Source organism: Abramis brama (assembly GCF_963993115.1).
Source record: "Abramis brama genome assembly, chromosome: 22".
Lineage (NCBI taxonomy): Eukaryota > Metazoa > Chordata > Actinopteri > Cypriniformes > Leuciscidae > Abramis > Abramis brama.
This window is the reverse complement of record NC_139984.1, coordinates 21,645,780-21,665,846: the sequence shown is the minus strand read 5'-3', so window position 1 is coordinate 21,665,846 and position 20,067 is coordinate 21,645,780. Positions and strand designations below refer to the sequence as shown.

The 20,067-nt window shown below is 37.3% G+C and overlaps 1 protein-coding gene across 1 annotated transcript; it reads left to right on the top strand.

Moving 5' to 3' along the window:
• Positions 1–1,500: 1,500 nt before the first annotated feature.
• Positions 1,501–17,710, top strand: c1ql4a (complement component 1, q subcomponent-like 4). Its single transcript, XM_084098870.1, has 3 exons — positions 1,501–1,876; positions 2,356–3,832; positions 15,868–17,710. Exons 2-3 carry the CDS (start codon positions 3,299–3,301, stop codon positions 16,045–16,047), a joined length of 714 nt encoding a protein of 237 aa, XP_083954996.1. The 5' UTR covers positions 1,501–1,876; positions 2,356–3,298; the 3' UTR covers positions 16,048–17,710.
• The last annotated feature ends 2,357 nt before the right edge of the window (positions 17,711–20,067 follow it).

Sequence of the window (20,067 nt, the reverse complement as noted above, 5' to 3'; positions counted from 1 at the left end):
TTACAGCATTAGGTGAGTTGTTTTTTTCTTGAGAAAAATGAATGCCTATCTTGTGTAGCCTACCTAATATTTATCCAAATGAGTCAATATTAAATCAAATCACAATAATTGAATTGAAATAATAAAAAAAGCGTAGCTTACCAGAAATTGAACCATGTAGGCTAAACATTGTAACATGTTGTCACTAAACCTAATAAAATTCAGTTTAGTTACTAAAATGTTTTGACAATCACAATAATACACTTATTGTGATGCAATCATTTGTTTTACGGCACTGCATTGTGTGGGGCACTTCATCGACTGATCTTCCAATTTTTCTCACACCCCCTCTACAACCTCATTAAACTTAAAAAATTCAGATGTGTGAATACGCCTGACAGGGAGCAAGATGGGATGAGTTACACTGAATTCTCAATGGATCTGCTGCTAGACCCAGTATTTAAACACTGGTGGCATTAGCCTTCAAACAGACTGCAAGAGGATGCAATGCAAAATCTGCATAAATGCGATCATTTGGCCTATTTTATGCTGAGTCAGTTTTAGAAATCTACTGAAATTTTAAAAAAAGCATCAACTGACTTATTTGAACTATTCTACACCTATAATCCTTATGCGCCAGAGAAACGAGGGCGCCGCCATCTTTAGAATATTGTATGTTAACTTCCGTTTTTGCGGTCGCTCTGTATATTTCTATGGTGCTGCTGTCCAGGAGTAATTAGCTTTTGAAGTGGATTTACTTAATGTAAAGTTAACGAAAGTTATCATGAGGACTGTAATGTTTAAAGCAGATGACTTAACATATGTCAGTCGACCGGGAAGATTTTAAAACGAGCCGTTCATTAATAAACACGCAGAATCGCTGTGAAAATACAGACCGGAAGTCAAAAGACAACGAGCACAGCGCTGAAAAGGGGTGGGGCTACATAAGGTCTATAGCTATAATATAATCTGTAGAAATGATGCTAGATAGATAGATAGATAGATAGATAGATAGATAGATAGATAGATAGATAGATAGATAGATAGAAATTGAGAAGAGAGAGAGGGAGAGCACAATGGTCTCAGTGTCCTTCACTAATGAGCTCTCAAAGCTAGAGAAACTGAGCCACACACACAATGACCTCGAGAAGTCACAGTGCTCCATTCTTAACCCAAACAGATAGAGATGCTTTTTTCTAAGCCATCCACGAGAGTTTTTTGTTTTAAAAAAATTGCTTATTTTTTAAAACCCACATAGGCTGCTGACGTGATAAACGATTAACATTTACAACACTTTCCCGCATTTAATTATGATTAAGTTGGAAAAACACAAACTCAAAACCAAGTGCCCTCCCGAACCAGACAGCGTATTTGTGCGTCGCACGCGCGCTCTGCATCTCTCAGGGTCTGTGGCGTTGAGACAGAGCCAGTGAGAGGGGCGAGGATGAGATGAGATGGGATGGAGGGAGGGAGGAGTCGACCGGATGGAAGAATGAGGGGGCAGTGTGAGTGCGTGTGTGTGTGGAGTGTGAAAATCTCACAGGTGTCGGAGTCAGAAGTCCAGCGCTGTACGTTGCTGTATTATTATATCTTTGGACAAAACGAACGGCAAAAGCGGAAGTTTCACTCACGCGCGAAGTCATTAACAGTTCGCGGAATAAATAAGGTCAGAAGTGATAGTGACAACTTAATGAAGTCATCTTAACCTATTTGACTGGTTAAAGCATTTAAAATCGATATTTCTGCGATTCACTCTGTTGTTGGAGTAAAGAGAGGTGTCTTCATTTGCACATGAATTACATTCGCCTTTAATTTCTCCGGAATTCGGCAAATTTAAGGACAGACATCAGAGGAAGATTTTTAATCCTAAAGATCTCCCATTAACACCGAAGTCAGGGTAAGTGTCTCTTTAATACCTTTTAGTGTACTTAAAGTTGCTCAATTGTGTCTTACTTTCACAGGTGTTATTTTGCTTGCTTCACTTACTACATAGAACAATTAGCTTATAGTTTTTTTAAAAAAAATGATATTAGCCTAATTTATTCATGTATTGTTTTTATTTGTGCATATTTCTCATGTTTAGACCAAACCTTTTGCAACAAAAACGTAATGCCAGTTGGCTATTCAGGGGTCATTTTGATATAAAATTATAAAATATAATGACAGATTATGCATTTTGGATATTGCAAAATAAATAAATAATGCAAGACAACTTTCATCATGTTCAGTTTAGGATAATATATATATATATATATATATATATATATATATATATATATATATATACACACACATATATATACATATATAATGTGATATTAAATATAGCCTTAACAGATTTTCTTTATTGTCTTTTCATGTTTTTCCCTCCTCCAGTTCTATTTCTGTGGAATTTTCCCAGTCCCGCCAGAGCAACTACAGGGATCTTCCATATGTTCCTAAAAAAATAAATAATAATAATAATTTTCTGAAGGATCAATACATTGTGTCTCATCGGGTTTTGGTGCAGGGCGTTGGACAATTTTCATTGAGCAGGAGCATTTTAGTGCATCAGTTTGTTTCAAAACGTGGAAGATTGGATGACAGATTCTTTTGGCACATATTTCAGGTCTTTGGTTGGACTTAATTAGAATTTTGTTGCACAAGCAGCTACCTTTGTGATTTAATTTAGCCCTTTACAAACTGAATTTTGCAATTGCTCAATTGCACTTGGACAGGAACTTGACCTGGAAAACCCCAAAACAGGTTATTGCTGTTCACTTATGCAAGAGTTTTCTGTGTAATTGGATAATTAACTGTAGATCTAATGTTAACAAGCAAGGGGATGAATGTAAAGATGTGTATTGTTATTAGCCACGAAATTACAACACTTTAAAAATACTGTATTGCATTGTATTGCGAGTGTCCCCGTATATTAGCTGGCCAAGAGCCACCTTGTTCCTGTAATCATCTTTTATTCTTTGCCGTGCCACACCTTTCTGTTGCACTGTTCCATTTCGTTCTTCCAGATCTTCCTTTCGGTCTCCACTCTGTCCTACCTCTTGTCCCATTGCACCCTCTCATTTCTGTATGCTCCACTCTCTTCTTGGTCTTCTTGTCTCATCCATAAATTCATCTGCTGTCCTTCTCCCCATTGGCCTCATTCCTCTATAGATATCTGTGGTGTGGCTGTTTTTCTTTGTTAGTGAGTTTTTCTCAAACTCCACTGTTCACGCTGGCGGGCACCATTCCATCTAAAGGAGAGGAGGACTTTCTAACGCTTGCTGCCTCCCGGCTCAGCCGCCGCAAGCGTGTCATAGGAGCGGCCGTGGGTGTGGCCATGGTTCTGATTCTCCTGGTCACCATTCCTTTACTGGTCCACAACACTAAAGGAGGAGGAGCTGGCAGTGCGGGAAGTCATTACGAAATGCTAGGAAGTTGTCGGATGGTTTGTGACCCCTACACCACTCCTCATGGCCAGGAGCTAACGGCTGTATCACCCGCACCTCCTGATTTTCCAAACCGGAGAGGGAAATCTGGCTATCGGGGACCTCCGGGACCTCCGGGACTGCCTGGTCCACCTGGAGAACCTGGAAAGCCAGGTCCACAAGGGCCCCCGGGTCCTGGGCCTGGCGGTTACGTGCCGTCGTTCTACAGCCCTAAGATTGCATTTTACGCAGGCCTGCGCAAGCAACATGAAGGCACTGATGTGCTGAAATTTGATGATGTGGTGACCAATGTTGGCAACTACTATGAGCCCAGCACTGGAAAATTCACATGCCCTCTGCCTGGTATCTACTTCTTCACTTACCATGTCCTGATGAGAGGAGGAGATGGGACCAGTATGTGGGCAGACCTCAAGAAGAACGGACAGGTAAGAATTTATCCCTACTTATAAAAATTGTTTGTGGTGGAAATGAAATCTTCAGCTCAATTGCTTTAAAATATAGTGCACCCACAAGTTATAAATGCTTAAATTATTTACTCACCTTCATGTCCTTCCAAACCTGTATGACTTTCCTTCCTCTGCAAACACAAAAAGTCATCTTTAACCGTTTTTGTCCATACAATGGTAGTCAATGGGGTCCAAAACAGCACTGAACATCACTGACTGTCATTGTAAAGACAAAAAAACTGAGATGTTTATCAAAACATCTTCTTTGTCAAGAAAAACATGGACGGTTTGGAACAACATGAGGATGTGTGAAGGATGACACAATTAAAAAAAAGAAATCGGTGAATAATTTCTTCAACTATCTTTTTCCTTTATTATGAAAATTATGTGTGCAGTCAAATGTAGAAAGTAGTTTCTCTTAGTCTCAGTTCATCATATTGGGCTTCACCACTAAGGTCATCTTCATCTAGAGGAGTCAGAATAGTTAAGATTATGAGCTTTTTCCTATTAACATTCCTATTATACAATTGATTACCATCCCACTAAACAACATGGGTGCAAATTGGACACTGTTGTACTGTTTGTCAAGGCTGACAAAGAAAAGGCTACTAAAAGGGAAAACCGAGACATAAAAAAAGTGTTTCCAGACAATCTCAGCTGCATTGCCATATGTTTTGACAATTTAATAACTAAAATAAACATCATATATTTACATTTCACTCATCACCTAAAAATGTGTCATACGACTCAGCATGCCAGAGCTGTCGTGGTGTGGTCTAGTGCCAGTTTGCACATCAGATAAATAATGAATGCATGAAAATTTGACAGTTTCCACACTCAGTCATTCATTCCCTAGACATTAATTAAAAACTGAAGGCAGGAAATGAGCAGGACAAGAAAAGGTTTATCTGTCGTGGTTTTAAGTGATTGTATGACCTTTGTGGATCAAGACCCACTCTTGCAGCTTTTTATTTGACAGGTAATCGTAACATATTCTTTTATGAACAGTTTTACCCAAGCGCACTATAAAATGTTTATTCGTATTACACTGTGCAATGAAAGCCAAGTGTTTTGTTGTAATGTTGTAAAAAAAAAAAAAAACAACAACAACGTTTGGCTTAATACAGTGGACCCCCTGTAAAAGTGATTAGAGCGATAGTAGATTAAATTGGTCTGACCTGTACAGTTTTGTATTGTCATGCAAGTCTGCTTCCTCTGTTAAATCATTCATAACTCTTAGATTGAATCCCCTGCACGCTGTACGTGCCCCCCTTCTATCGCATGTCCATTGATTGCTCATTAATTATCTTTTCAGTCCACTCAATTACGTCCATTTCGAGCACATCAGGTGGCCCTGCTTCACTCTTCTGTAGGGCCTGAAATGTAATAGAGAAATGTGTGGGTTAACTGCTCACTACACCAAATAAACTGCCAATGGAATTATCAGATACTTCCCCAAGCACCTGAAATACAGTCAACAGTCCATTTGCGACACAAATCACGATTGTTGTAGCCTATAAGATTTTAAAGAGCTCATAGGATGAGGATTTGCGCAGCTACCTAATGGAAAGTACGCAGCATGTTAAAGTGGAAAAGGATGCTAGATATTTTGACAGATGCTGAGAGACTGGAATTCTCTGAAGTGTCATCTGAAATCAGACAATGGTCCGTCGGGATTAGGAGGTTTATGTTAATTTGTAAAAGGTTACTTTTGAATGCTGACAAAATTATGTTCAAACTGCCATGTCTATTGAATATTATAGGCCAGTTTCCCCAAACACAGAGTTCAATTAAAAGGTTCTGAAGTGGAGACTCACCATTGTGTTATTTTACTCAAAACTAGATGTAGGCAACTCTATACAAACATATAAGGTTGTTTATTCAACTAAAGGTACTTCAACCAGAGGCTAATTTTTATTAAAACATTTATCTTTTTTTCTTTTTGTTATAGCCTATGAATGAAGTAGAGCTGCACGATTAACCGTTAAAAGATCACAATTTAAATTCCAAATTCCAAATGCTGTCTATAACCCTTTGACAAATGAGATCACACTGATGAACAAATCAAATCTGCGTTTGCGCTGCTGCTGACCCAGAGAGTTGTTGTGTGTATATGAAACAACTTCGGTTATCTTTCAAAAAAGACGTTGTCTTTTCAACATTATTGTACATCATGGTGACTGTCATAATGAGTGACTCATTGAATCACTCATTTTAACAGATTTGTTCAGAAACAAAACAAGTAACTGTCTTGAGGATTGAGTTTGAAAGTTAATTCATTCAAATGAATAAATATTTGCAGGCCTATTTAAAAGCTTTTGAATAAAAAGTTACATGATTAATGTTTCAGTGGTCTGACATATATCTCAAAAAGGGTGTAAACAGAACATTTTCTGTAAACTTTTAATTAGGCTATTTTTTGCATATTTTGATTCACATACACTTCTTGTTTATTACGTTTTGTTTGTTGTGTTCTTTTAAATAGACTCAAGCAAATAAAATGTTGTCAGAACCAGCAGTAAATTACATGTTATTTTGTTGAGTAGCCAAATGTTCAGGTTTTGCAAATCAGAAATCACTGAAATATATAGTTTTTAAAAGCAACAACAACAAAAAAGCTTTGATTAAATGCCATTATTTATGGATTTTATTACTTTACCCTTGGTCCAGATCCAGTTTTTAATGTTGAAATACAAAAATCCTTCCTAAAATTATTACATTTTTTTTAAAAACTTGAAATAATCATACATCATTTTATATTGGACATATATAGTGTATAGTAAACGAATGAAACTAGTCAGAAAATGTTTTGTCACATTTTAAAAAAAGTAGCATTAAAAGTTGAAGAAACACACACAAATACTTTTACAGGAGAAACTGTAAAGGAACAAAACCAAAATAATAAGCAGTGAAAAACATCATTGTTTTTATCCTTCATCTTGAAAATAAGTTTTGACACAGTCATCTCGCATCTTCATTGTGGAGGCCATGTTCAATATGGCACCCCAGTGGGCGGCCCACAAGCTCAAGTGCACAAGTGAATTGTGAGACAGACTGAGAGAAGGACGCAAGGGCAGCCATGACAGTTAAGAGTATGGCAGAATCACCCAGGCTGGTTGACAGAAAGATCAGGGGAGGAAAGGAAGATAGATGACTTAATACAAAGCTACAGACAGTGGGCAGAAAGACGAGACTTCTGGGAGGCTTATACACACGGACCAAAATGAATATAGAGCTATAGACAGATGGAGAAGTGCCAAACATGTCAGGGCTTGACAGGTTAACAAGGCGTCTTGAAGATAAAAAGACCAGATCCTGACATAAGCATTTGTTTGCTAATGATGACTGTATGTGAATGTTCGGGTGCTAATTAAGATAAAAAAGTATCTCAGGTATGCTCTAGAGAGTGGCATGCGTGTTGCCGTACCTGGTTGCAGGCCTGTGTGACCATCTGGCTGATCATTGTCTGTGTGGTGGTTTTGACAGCTGTGAAAGCTGGTCTCTTGATACCGGCTGGTGCAGTTGTGATGGTCTTCTCATTGTCGGACCTCAGACATGCAAGGCTAAAGTGCCCTTTAGAACTGCCTGAAATGTAAATGATGTGGGTGGATGATCATGGAAAAGTCACAGATCAGCAGGATTTTTTTTTCCACATCGTTACGTTAATCCAAGCTGAAGTTTTAGTGGTTGTTTATTCTAAAATATGTGATAAATGTTTAACATAGATGTAGTTTAAAGTAGTGTTTTTTTTTTTCTTTTTAAATGTGCCATTAATTAAAGTCACCCATATTTCAATTTGTCTTTTAGTTAGGGGTGTAACGGTTCACAAAATTCACGGTTCGGTTTGAAACGACAGTGTTGTCATGGTTCGGTACGTTTTCGATACAGCAAAAAGGAAGAAATGTCAGAGAAATGTCCTTGATTTCTAAAAAAAATTTTTTTAAATAAGTGTGAGTTTTCCTATATCTTGAAACTTTTAGTTTTAAAAATCGGGGTAATCTTTGAAGGAAGAAAAAATAATGTTTTGGTCATCACATTTAAACGTTATTTTTAATATGACAATATTTGAGTTTTGAAATGCTGGAAAAAGATGTGTGACGTATTGAAAGCATTTTACTATTCCTGCCAAACTTCCATGGTTACAGTTAATGTTACTACATTAAATCCATGGGAATGTTGCTGATTTGTGGACTTAAAGTCTTTAACTAGTAGCCTGGAAATCCAGACCTAAATCTAAAAGATTAATGGTCTGGCGTCGACTAATGAAAATCGGCCAGCTCGAGGGGCGGCACCAAGCATGCATTTGAAAATCTCACTGCACGCAATTGGATAACACTGTGACCAATCACAACAATAAGCCCCATATGCTTAGCTTCCAGCGGAGCTAACTGGTAGATTAGACTCTTACCGTATCTGGTCAGCGAAACAGCAAAAACGTCCTTCTTGCAAAGGAACGATTCGAGCGGCCGTCTTCTGTTCCTCTTTTAGATAAAAAGCCAAGTCTAACTCGTTCATTGTAGCAGCCAAAGCCGTTTCAAACAACTGGTATTCATCCATAGGCATCTTGCAATGTTTACTAGTGACTTTGACGTCACAGCGCTGTCGTCATCTGTTTAGCTCGCCTCTGGCCCGCCTATATCAGATAACCCAATGTGATTGGTGCAGCTCAGATCGAGGGGCATATTTAATGAGCATCATTACTCGACACCAGAGTAACTCGCTGAGCAAATTCAACTTGTGCTCTCGCGAGAACTCTGGATTACCAGGGTATTTAACTAGATCATTCATGGCACAATGTTTCTCCTGGTTTCCACGTCAGCGCTGTTTGATCTAATAGAGATCTACGGTTAATAACTGAGAAATTTGAATGTTTCTCACTAGATCTCGCAGCGATGTAATTGATTCATTGGCGAATTCAAATGTTTTCTTTACTGGATCTCTTAGCGCTGTGTTGTAACAGTGTGTCGCTTGATAAAGATTGGCTTGCGCTGCACTGACATCGGTCCAAACTGCACAAAATAATTAGTTTCGTGCGCAGTTTCGTTCCGCTTTCATTACGTTTGCCACTTGATGTTGGGCAACGTTCTGGTGGTCGCGCCAGCGCAACTGCTAACAAAATTTTGGTCGCACCAGCAGGAAAAATGGTCCAACGAATAGTTCGGTTTGTACTGCATCCCGAACCGAAAGCCTTGTACCAAACGGTTCAATACGAATACGTGTAACGTTACACCCCTATTTTTAGTGTAGGATCAGTAAATGTTTTGTTTATTTGTATTTGAATAGTATTCACACTCTTTTAAGGGCACCAGTACATCACAGTAGATGATGATTGAATTTTGAGGAATGTTACAATACATCATTTGTTCAGTAACAGATGGAAAGGATTAGTGATGTGATCATAATAGTGCCCTCTTCAATATTTAATGAGGTCATCTTCATTTTTCTTGTAATTAATTTGGTATATTGCCCACTGAAGGAGATTCACGCTGAAATTTCATCACTGTGCATTAAGTCACTGTATCACAGTACCTGCTACCGAAGGGAATTCATAGGAGAGGAAAAAAATTTGAACTGTCAGATCCCACCCTCAAAAGTCCCGGGGTCGTTAGGGTCAAAAATTGCACATCATTTAATAATAACTTCTAATTATTATGCTGTATAAGTCTGCTTTCTGATGGAATACCTGCATAAAGGCCTATAAACATATGGAGAGATTTGTTAAAAGGATGTGATGCTGCTAGCGTTATTGGTGGCACTTTTATTATGCTTGTTGAATAATGGGTTGTTTGCCTTAATGCTAATGTGAGTCAAAATACGCCACCAGGGTCGTACGTCATCTCTGATTTAGCAGCTACATGTCTTCTTCCTCATCATTAACATGCTGTTAATCTTTTAATTTATAGTCCCTCAGCTTCGATGTACATTCCCGAAACCTTAGACTGTTCAAAGTGGACTAATCTACACTCCGTCCTCTCTGTTGCTTAATCGTTCCACCATTCTTTTTTCCCCTTTTTCACCTGTCACATGCTCTTTTAATAGACCTCCGAAAGGTCGAGCTCTTTCACACACTAGTGTTAAAAATGCCATCGCCTGTCTGTTAATGACCAGTACTTGCTCTAATAAATGTCTCCCGGTGCAGTGACATGTACATAGTCTGGTAGAAATATAATGAGTGTCTTTGGTAGTCTCTAATTGTAGTAATCCTTAATTGCACGGCGTCTAATTGCCAAATAGGAAAATCATTTTAACTGATTCAAAATTTGTAGACTGCATATGTGACATACTCATTAAATCCCACTTTGGGTCACTTGTTAAAGCGATAGTTCACCCCAAAATGTATAAATAATTTATTTACATTTATTTACAAATCTGAGCTGCTTTCTTCCAAAACACAGAATATATTTTATTTTTGTACATACCATCAATGGGGTCCAATTTTGTTTTGAAAAAACCCAGCGTTCTTCAAAAATATCTATGATAACACTTTCCAATAAGGTTCCATTCATTAACATTAGTTCAATACTAATAAAACATTTATTATGCTTATTTAAAGTTCATTTCAACATTTATTAAAATTAAAAGTTGTATATTTTAATATTATTTAATGGACCTGAGCTAACATTAACTAACAACACTAACACTAGCGTTTGTAACTAACATTTACAATGATGTATAAATACTGTAACTAATGTATTGCTAATTTTTAGTAAATGTTAGTTAATGCATCAACTAATGGGGCCTTAACTAAAGTGTTAACATATCTTCTCTTGGGTTATACTGGTTTGGAATGAGGTGAGGATGAGTAAATGATGACAGATTGTACATTTTAGGTAGCCTACCCTGGTAATCCAGAGTTCTCGCGAGAGCACAAGTTGAATTTGCTCAGCAAGTTACTCTGGTGTCGAGTAATGATGCTCATTAAATATGCCCCTCGATCTGAGCTGCACCAATCACATTGGGTTATCTGCTATAGGCGGGCCAGAGGCGAGCTAAACAGATGCCGACAGCGCTGTGACGTCAAAGTCATTAGTAAACATTGCAAGATGGCTATGGATGAACACCATTTGTTTGAAACGGCTTTGGCCGCTACAATGAAAGATTTAGACTTTTTCTCTAAAAGAGGAACAGAAGACGGCCGCTCGAATCGTTCCTTTGCAAGAAGGGCGTTTTTGCTGTTTTGCCGACCGGATACGGTAAGAGTTTAATCTACCAGTTAGCTCCGCTGGAAGCTAAGCGATAACTTGTTGTGATTGGTCATAGTGTTATCCAATTGCGTGCAGTGAGATTTTCAAACGCATGCTTGGTGCCGCCCCTCGAGCTGGCTGATTTTCATTAGTCGACACCAGACCATTAATCTTTTAGATTTAGGTCTGGATTTCCAGGCTACATTTTAGGGGAACCAATCCTTTAATCAGTTGACTATATTCATACAGTGATTGAACCCATGGTCATAGAGCTTGTAACGTATGTTGTGTGCACTTGGACCATTAGTATGCAATGCCACACTCGTACAGTACGCCAATTAAGCATACCTCTCAGAAGAAGCGAAACAAATTTTACTCTCCCTCTGAGGCAAAACAGACCTATTCAATAAATGTTAAAATCTTTTTTTTGCTTTAGTCTTTTCCCTCCCCTCCCATGTGCTCGGTCCCTTAGGTAAGTTTAAGAGCTAGTTTTCCATTGTCTCCGCTCTAAGAGGTCTGTATATCACCAAGAATGAATCCTGTCAGTTTTATTACCGCTGGAGCACGGCACCACTGATAAAAAACAAGACTTCATATACCCTTGCATCTCGCTGCTCTCACAAAATAGCCTTGCTTGATCAGACTGTTATCCTAACCCCCCCTGCTGTTTTCTCCTTCAACCCTTGTCTTTCTGCTAGCGCTCGCCTCTGCTTATGTGTAAAATGCCGCCGCAAAAGTGCCCCCCTTCATCCTTTCCCTCCCTGTATGTAATGAAAAGGCCTGGCAGAACAAGCCCCCAGCAGGCCCGAGGGTCCCCGCTCGCAGCCGGCGCTGAGATCAAGTCAGCGTGGCGTTTCACAAGTATAGTCGGCTCCCATGTCAATATCCATCTCCAGTGCAGTCAACGGTAATCCTAAAATGCCTCTCTCCCTCTCCCTCCAAGACAGGCTTTCATATCACTTATATTTGATAAATGCCGGGAAGCATCTAACAAGCGCACTTTGCGGGAGATGTCTAAACCCCGGTTGCTCAGATACAGCGTAACTGATCCCAAAAATACAAGATGTGAATCAATGGAAGCGAAGAAATGTCTTAAATGGTCTTCGCCGGATGTCTGATAATTAAAGTGACCGCTTGCGTTGTCGTATTGAACATGGGGGTATGCCGGAGGGAGAGAATGCCCCTTTGCCCACTTCGGCAAAATAATGAGGAGAATGACATACGCTCTGCGTCGATAGGGAGAGGAGGCCAGGTCGTCACTGTCAGATGTGGAATGATGCACATACCAAATTGACCACCTCAATATTATGGACTTTTTTGATCTCGATGAGTCATTGTGTCATTGCAGTGTAGATAATTCAGATTTTATATTTTTGGTCACCTGAAAAGAAAACATCACTGTTGCACTGATTTGTATTCAGTAACACGTACCATTTACAGCATTCAATATATAGGTTATTGACTAGTCCAATGTGCAGATGACTGTATCATAAAGTGTGGCTGTTAGATCTGGATGTGGATTGTGTAGCTGTTTCAGGAGTCAGTTTTTATGTGATATATAGTTGAAAAAGGGGTTTCTCAAGGGTTTGGCAACCCAACATAACTTTGGATTCAGGCTGCAGGGACAAAAGGCTAAAAGGCTTCTCACATCGCACCTCAACACAACCAATACCTTCCAATATCTTCTAATTCAGATTTTTACACATCTAAACATTGTCATATTAAAGTTTGTCATGACCGATATATATTTTTAATGATATTCACACTTTTTTTTTTTACTTGCTTTTGGACGTTTAGTATAACTACAGATCGCTAACAGTTTACAATAAGGTTTCATTAGTTAACATGAACTAATAATTTCAACATTTACTAATACATTATTAAAATCAAAGGTTGTATTTGTTAACATTAATTAATGCACTGTGAACTAACATGAACAAACAATGAACAGCTGTATATTTATTAACTAACGTTAACAAAGATTTACAAATACAGTAACAAATGTATTGCTTGGTTAGTTCATGTTAATACATTAACTGATGTTAACAAATAAAAACGTATTGTAAAGTGTTACCGATCTATATTATGTACAGATAATTGGCACCATGTGTTGACTCCCAACAACAGTACTCAGTGGTTGGGTAATTTATGTTTTTTTTAATAATTACTATTAAAAAAAGAAAATATATTTGTGACCATTTAATTAGCAAAAAGTTTATTATTATTATTTTAACAATCATTAATTAATAGACTTAATTATAATAAAAACAACAATAATAAGACTTACTATTATTATTAAAACATAACCATTATGAATATTTTTAATATAATTAATTGAATATTCATTATTATAATTAAATATTCATAGTGAATGGTATGCTTTTTTTATTGTTGTAAGGCAAAATAAAACATTTAAAATATTGCAATATTGGTTGATAGGCCTACTTGGAAGGGTATTTTTCAAATGACAAATATCTATCACTGCTATGCAAAATCAATTTAAAGCTGATGTGTTTGTCCTACAGCGCTGCACTGTAAAACTTCCTAACATCATTATACAGATTGGTATTCAATAGCGCATCTAAATGGCGGTAGTCTCCAGGACGTTGTGCGGATGTTGACAGTATCTTGATGGCAATGAAGTGGGGTTATTAGATTATGGATATGGGGAGGGAGTTTATCTTTGTCTGGGGTCAGTGTGTTTTATGTGGCCTGCGGTTGTGGGTGTTTCTCAAGGGAATAACACGGCCAATAAAACAAGAGGCATTTGAGTGAGTGATGGCATGTTGTATGAGGATGTTTACTGACACCGTGCATATCTTTGTCATTTTTTTTTTTCCTAGGATAGACTCGCTCCGTATGTTTAGGAAACCTGACAAAGATTGAGTGGCTATAACACGGCTGAGCAAAATGCCTGACAATCACTGTCTGTCACCTGACACCTGTCTGCTAGGAGCTTACGCATCTTTTCCATTTAGAATACTTGAGCATAGATCAGTTAAAAAACGACGATAAAGTATCAAAAGTATCAAGAAATTTCTAAGTCATATTGTAAGGGTATGAAATTCTTTTTTATTAAAATGCGTGGTCCTTTTTAATTGCATCTGCAGGAATGTGCATCTTTCTGACCACATGACTAATCTCAATTTAAAATGTTAACAAACAAGTTTCAGATCCACTGCTGGGAGTCAATACGGCTGATCTCTCAAGCAGAATTTAAATGAGTCCATGTCTCCAGTAAACAGTCTCATCGCGGTTTGTGTGATACGTGCGCTTAAGATTAAATTCAACAGGTCAATACGAGGAAGGGATATGGTACAGTTTTAGCATCACCAGCTAGATGATCCTACAGTAAATAAATAGGAGAGAGTATGACTGCTTTCTCAATTGAGGTAGAGGTCAGCTGGTTATCTGCAGCTCCATCCATTTAACCCGACCAGCCCTTGTCAGAGTATCATTTAATAATCACTCCATTCCATTGCCAGAGAGATGACAAAACAAGGTCTCTTTCATGTCAAGAGAGCATCTTTAAGTAGAGGTATCTGTCTAGTGCAGTATTTTTTTCATCTTTTTTAGTCTTATGTACCTCCACAGCCTCATCAGCACACCAGAAATGTGTTTTAAATCACATTATACAGCGTTTCATTAATATGAATGATATATCATTCATATTAATTATTTAGTTTAATATAATAATTGTTTATAAAATGTACAAAAACGCGCACATATTACAAAAATCAATCAATTCAGCATTTTTGTCTATTGATACATTTTTTATCATTATTATTATTTTTTTAATCTGTACATTCTTTTAAAATTATTCATGTTAAAATATTAATTTTTATATATTTTTTCTATAGGTTTAACAAATCAAAATCTTTCCACGCTTAGCATTTATATAAAAATCTGACTCATTATTTTCTTCTTTCATATATGTGACCCTGGATCACAAAACCAGTCACAAGTAGCACGGGTATATTTGTGGCAAAAGCCAACAATACATTGTATGGGTAAAAATTATTGATTTTTATTTTATGCCAAAAATCATTAGGATGTTAAGTAAAGATCATGTTCCATGAAGATATTTTGTAAATGTCGTAAATATATAAAACATTTATTTTTGTGAGTGAATGCAGCACAATCGCGAACATAAATGGACAACTTTAAAGGCGATTTTCTCAATGTTTCGATTTTTTTGCACCCTCAGATTCCAGATTTTCAATAGTTGTATCTCGGCCAAATATTGTCCTATCCTAACAAACCATACATCCATGGAAAGCTTATTTATTCAGCTTTCATATGATCAATAAATCTAAATTTCAAAAACACTGACCCATTTTGTGGTCCAGGGTCACATATGATAATGAAAACGCCACTGAATTCAGTCTGTGCTTATTTATAATACATTTCACTATTTGAATGTGTTACATATATCAAAAACACTGTTTTACCGTGTTAATTTGAACAATAATTCAATGCTCAGATCTCACTTGTTGAATATGTATGTTTCTGTTTTTAAGTGACAATTTTTCTGAGTGTCTGAAGCATTATGGGTAGTTGATGTGTTTGTGACGTATTGAATTGCAATGGAAGGTCCCAATCCCACATGGTTAAAATCATTTTAAAAGCTTCAAATGCCAAACTTCATGTTGTTGTGCTTTAGTCATGTTTTGTGGTTTGGTCTAAATTATTATAGATACTTTTAGTGGTTCATCTACATCTCAGTATCATTCAAGTATACTGTAATTTGGGGAATATAATCTGTAAATTGTTGCGATCTGCTCCGTGTCCTTCCTCTAACCGTGGCTTCATTTGTCCCGTGCGTGACAGGTGAGGGCCAGCGCTATCGCCCAGGATGCTGATCAGAATTATGACTATGCCTCCAACAGTGTGATCCTGCATTTAGATGTGGGAGATGAGGTGTGTGTGCAGCTGGACGGAGGGAAAGTCCACGGAGGAAACACCAACAAATACAGCACGTTCTCTGGCTTCCTCATCTATGCTGACTGACCTGCTCTTGTGATGCTGCTCAACACACTCAAATATACTGTGTACAAACAAACACACACACTCACACAGTTACCTTCACACACTGAACAGGCTTGAAAGAAATGGACATGGTTTACACTGAGTCGAATGGCTTCACAGATGATGGCAACCAATTCCTTTCATAAAGCAGATTTCCAACATGCTTCTTGTATGTGTGTAAATTATAACTCCCATTATACACTACTCCCAAACGTAAATTAAAATGCATAAATATATGTCTATATCTATCCTTGACAGTAACACACTCATATTTTAATGTGTGTACTTGTTGGTGTACTTGTCTCCATTTTGTGTGTCAATCAAAACCTTGAGATTCAAAGTCACTCTCTATAGTCGACATGCTTTATGTTGAGCTGAGCTGCATTTACACATGGCTAGACTTGAAACAAAATCAGTGCGTAGATGTACTTTTCACTCGCTAGATGCAGCCGTAGCTCATTACAGGCACCTATATATGCGTGCACACACAGAGCAGTGCTAGTGATTCAGCTAAGTCCTCTTGTTCAATTCATTTGACTTAAAGTGACTGTTTTGGCTGTCTGTGTGGAATTGGAAATATGGCTTATACAGTATGGATTTTCACTCACTCTATAGAATACGGCCCAGACCAGAACATTAATATATCGATTTAGACATTAGACTCTTCGATAGTGAAATTTAAACCAATACAATGTGCGAGTACATCATGTAAATAAATATGATTATTTAATACATTTTAAAGGGGAGGATGTTGTACTCGTATGTGTAAGTCATATTCCACTCTTGACAATTAATTATTCTTTTATATCTTATCAGCATTATGTTATAGAATTATTTATATAGAGATTATAGATTTACTGAGTGAGTACTATAAAAAGTCTAAGAAATTGATTTCATTTTTTGAATATATTTAAAATGTAACTACTGCATTGCATTTAAGAGGTCAATACACTTTCACAGTGATCACTAAGTTTGTATGTATTGTTTTATAATACGTTTTATAGAAGTTATACATTTATAAGTCAAACTTATATCTATGTATTTTTCTGTGATATCATGCCGGTTGCTATATTATGAGAAATGAGGCCAAAAGTTTGAAATGTTCGAAAGATAATTCTGACAATAATGTGTCCTCAAACATTTTAAATGCAACAAAATGTTGACATTTTAGTAGATCTATAGACCTTATGCGCCAGAGAAACGAGGGCGCCGCCATCTTTAGAATATTGTCTTTGAACTTCCGTTTTTGCAGTCGCTCTGTATATTTCTATGGCATTGCTGTAATTAGCTTTTGAAGAGGATTTAATTAATGTAAAGCTAATGAAAGTTATCATGAGGATTGTAATGTTTAAAGCAGATGTCTTAACAAATGTCAGTAGACCGGGAAGATTTTAAAACGAGCCGTTCATTCATAAATACGCAAGATCGCTGCGAAAATACAGACCGGAAGTCAAAAGACAACGAGCGCAGCAATGAAAAGGGGCGGGGCTACATAAGGTCTATACAGCTTGTATTAATTCATCTTTGTAAGAAATGCAGCATGAAGTAGTTGTTGATACAAGTCAAGCCATGTGCAAATACACTGATACAAATATATGTCAAAAACATTCCCTATTCACAAACATTCTATAATAAATCATATACAAATATCTCTGCCTCATTTTTATGTAACATTTGTGCAACTGACTATTCAAAAACCGTGCAACATATTAAGTGAATACTAAGATAATGTTATATACAAATATGGCAAACATATTTCTGTCATGCAAAATAGTTCTCTACCATAAACATCTGGAGAAAATAAAAGTCTGAATCATAGACATGTTTACCAGAGAATGGAAATTCAGTCTTTTGGAGGGAAAAAAGAAAAGAAAAACAAGCAAACAAGAACAACGACATGCTTGGATTCTACCTGGGCATGTCAGGGCTAAAACGAGGGGAGAAACCTTTAATTAAAAGGGAGAGGTAATGACATTCCGGCCTTAAGGCTTTGGTGAATCTGTAGCCTGTGGGAATATGTGGGGGATCTCAGCGTGTCCGTGGCCAGCCTCCTCGTGCTCTCCTGCCAGATTCCAGTTGAAAGTTAATTGGACGGGGAGAGGTCTGAGGCGGCCTGTGCTGAGGCCCATTAGTGATTCCCCTGTCGAATGCAGAGCCACGAGGATCACAGACTCACAAATAGGCAGATTAAAATAATCAATACACTTCACTTGCCTCCAACACATTCGCACAAGTGCGCGTAGAAACAGACCTGCATACACATCCACACAAATCCGGTGCAAAATGAATTCAGTAATTAGTGGAGGACCTATTCACTACTGGTGTGTGATACTTGGCTCTCTGGCTCTCACTCCGAGAGTGTATGTGCTGTCTAATGAGGGGGGGAATAGTTCTGACTGGTGCCGAGCCGAGAGACAGAAAAGGTCAGGGAGCTGTTGATGGGCTCGTCTTGGCACACAATGCATCATGGGGGTATTTCAGCACACCCAAACAAACCCTCAGATTACAATCACATATTAAGATGTTCTTTTACCTATAAAGTTAAAGAATAATAATATTTTTTTTCAATAGAGGTATATGAACAGATATAAAGATATGTATAGCAGTGGTACAGACTTTTGCACGGCCTGTACAAACAAATGTCTATTGGATTGAGATCTGGTGACTGTGGAGGCCATTTGAGTGTAGTGAACTCACTGTCATGTTCAAGAAAACCAGTTTGAGATGATTTGAGCTTTATGACATGTCGCGTTATCCTGCTGGAAGAAGCCATCAGAAGATGAGTACACTGTGGTCATAAAGGGATGGACCTGGTCAGCGACAATACTCGGGTAGGCTGTAGCATTTAAACAATGCTCAGTTGGTGCTAAGTGGCCCAAAGTGTGAAAATAAAATATCCCCACATTATCACACCAGTGCAGGATGGATCCATGTTTTCAGGTTTACGCTGAATTTTGACCCTACCATCTGAATGTTGCAGCTAAAATCAAGATTTATCAGACCAGACATGGTTTTCCCAATGTTTTATTGTCCAATTTTGATGAGCCTGTGCAAATATAGCCTCAGTTTCCTGTTCTTAGCTGACAGGAGTGTCACCTGGTGTGTTCATTTATTTGTATTATGACAAGTATACAGTATATATATATCCTATTTTACTATATTGTAAGATTTAATTTATTCCTGTGATGGCGAAGCTGAATTTTCAGCATCATTACTCCAGTCTTCAGTGTCACATGATCCTTCAGAAATCATTCCAATATGCTGATTTGCTGCTTAAGAAACATTTCTTAACTTATTAACATCACTAAAAACAGTTGTGCTGCTTTAGGTTTTTGTGGAAACTGATACATTTCAAGATTCTTTGATGAAGTTCTAAATAACATTTATTTGAAACATAATTTTTTTGTAACAACGTAAGTCACTTTTTATCAATTTAATGTGTGGATAAAAGTATTAATTTCTTTTTTAAAAATTACTGATCCCAAACTCTTGATTTTGAAAGGCATATATTATAGATGGAAAGATAAATGGATGTTTTTAATATATATATATATATATATATATATGAAAAAAATAAATCCTAATGTTATTTTAGGTTGTCACATCCATTGTCAATCTTCAGCTAATAATAAAAAAAATAAAAAAAATAGCTGTCAAATTTTTGGAGACGGTTCCCTAAATTTAAAACTGCAGCATGAGCATGAAAAGGAAATAGAAAAAAGAAGCAGGTTTCTAAAACCCACTATGCCTGTCTGCCTGAGATCCGCCCTTATAAGCAATTGAGACAAATTGGTGCCAAGGACACTAAACATCTTTGTGCCAACAATGTGCCTTTAATTTAAGTTGCTGACCTGAAACCAAATAGTGATCATTTAAATTGCATTAATCTAACTGCAAAAGAAGTTCAGCAATTTGCTCTAATTTCACTTTAGACAGGATGGTTTTTGCAATTAACCACGATCGATTAAAGGAACTGGGGGAGATTTATTGAGCTTTCAACAA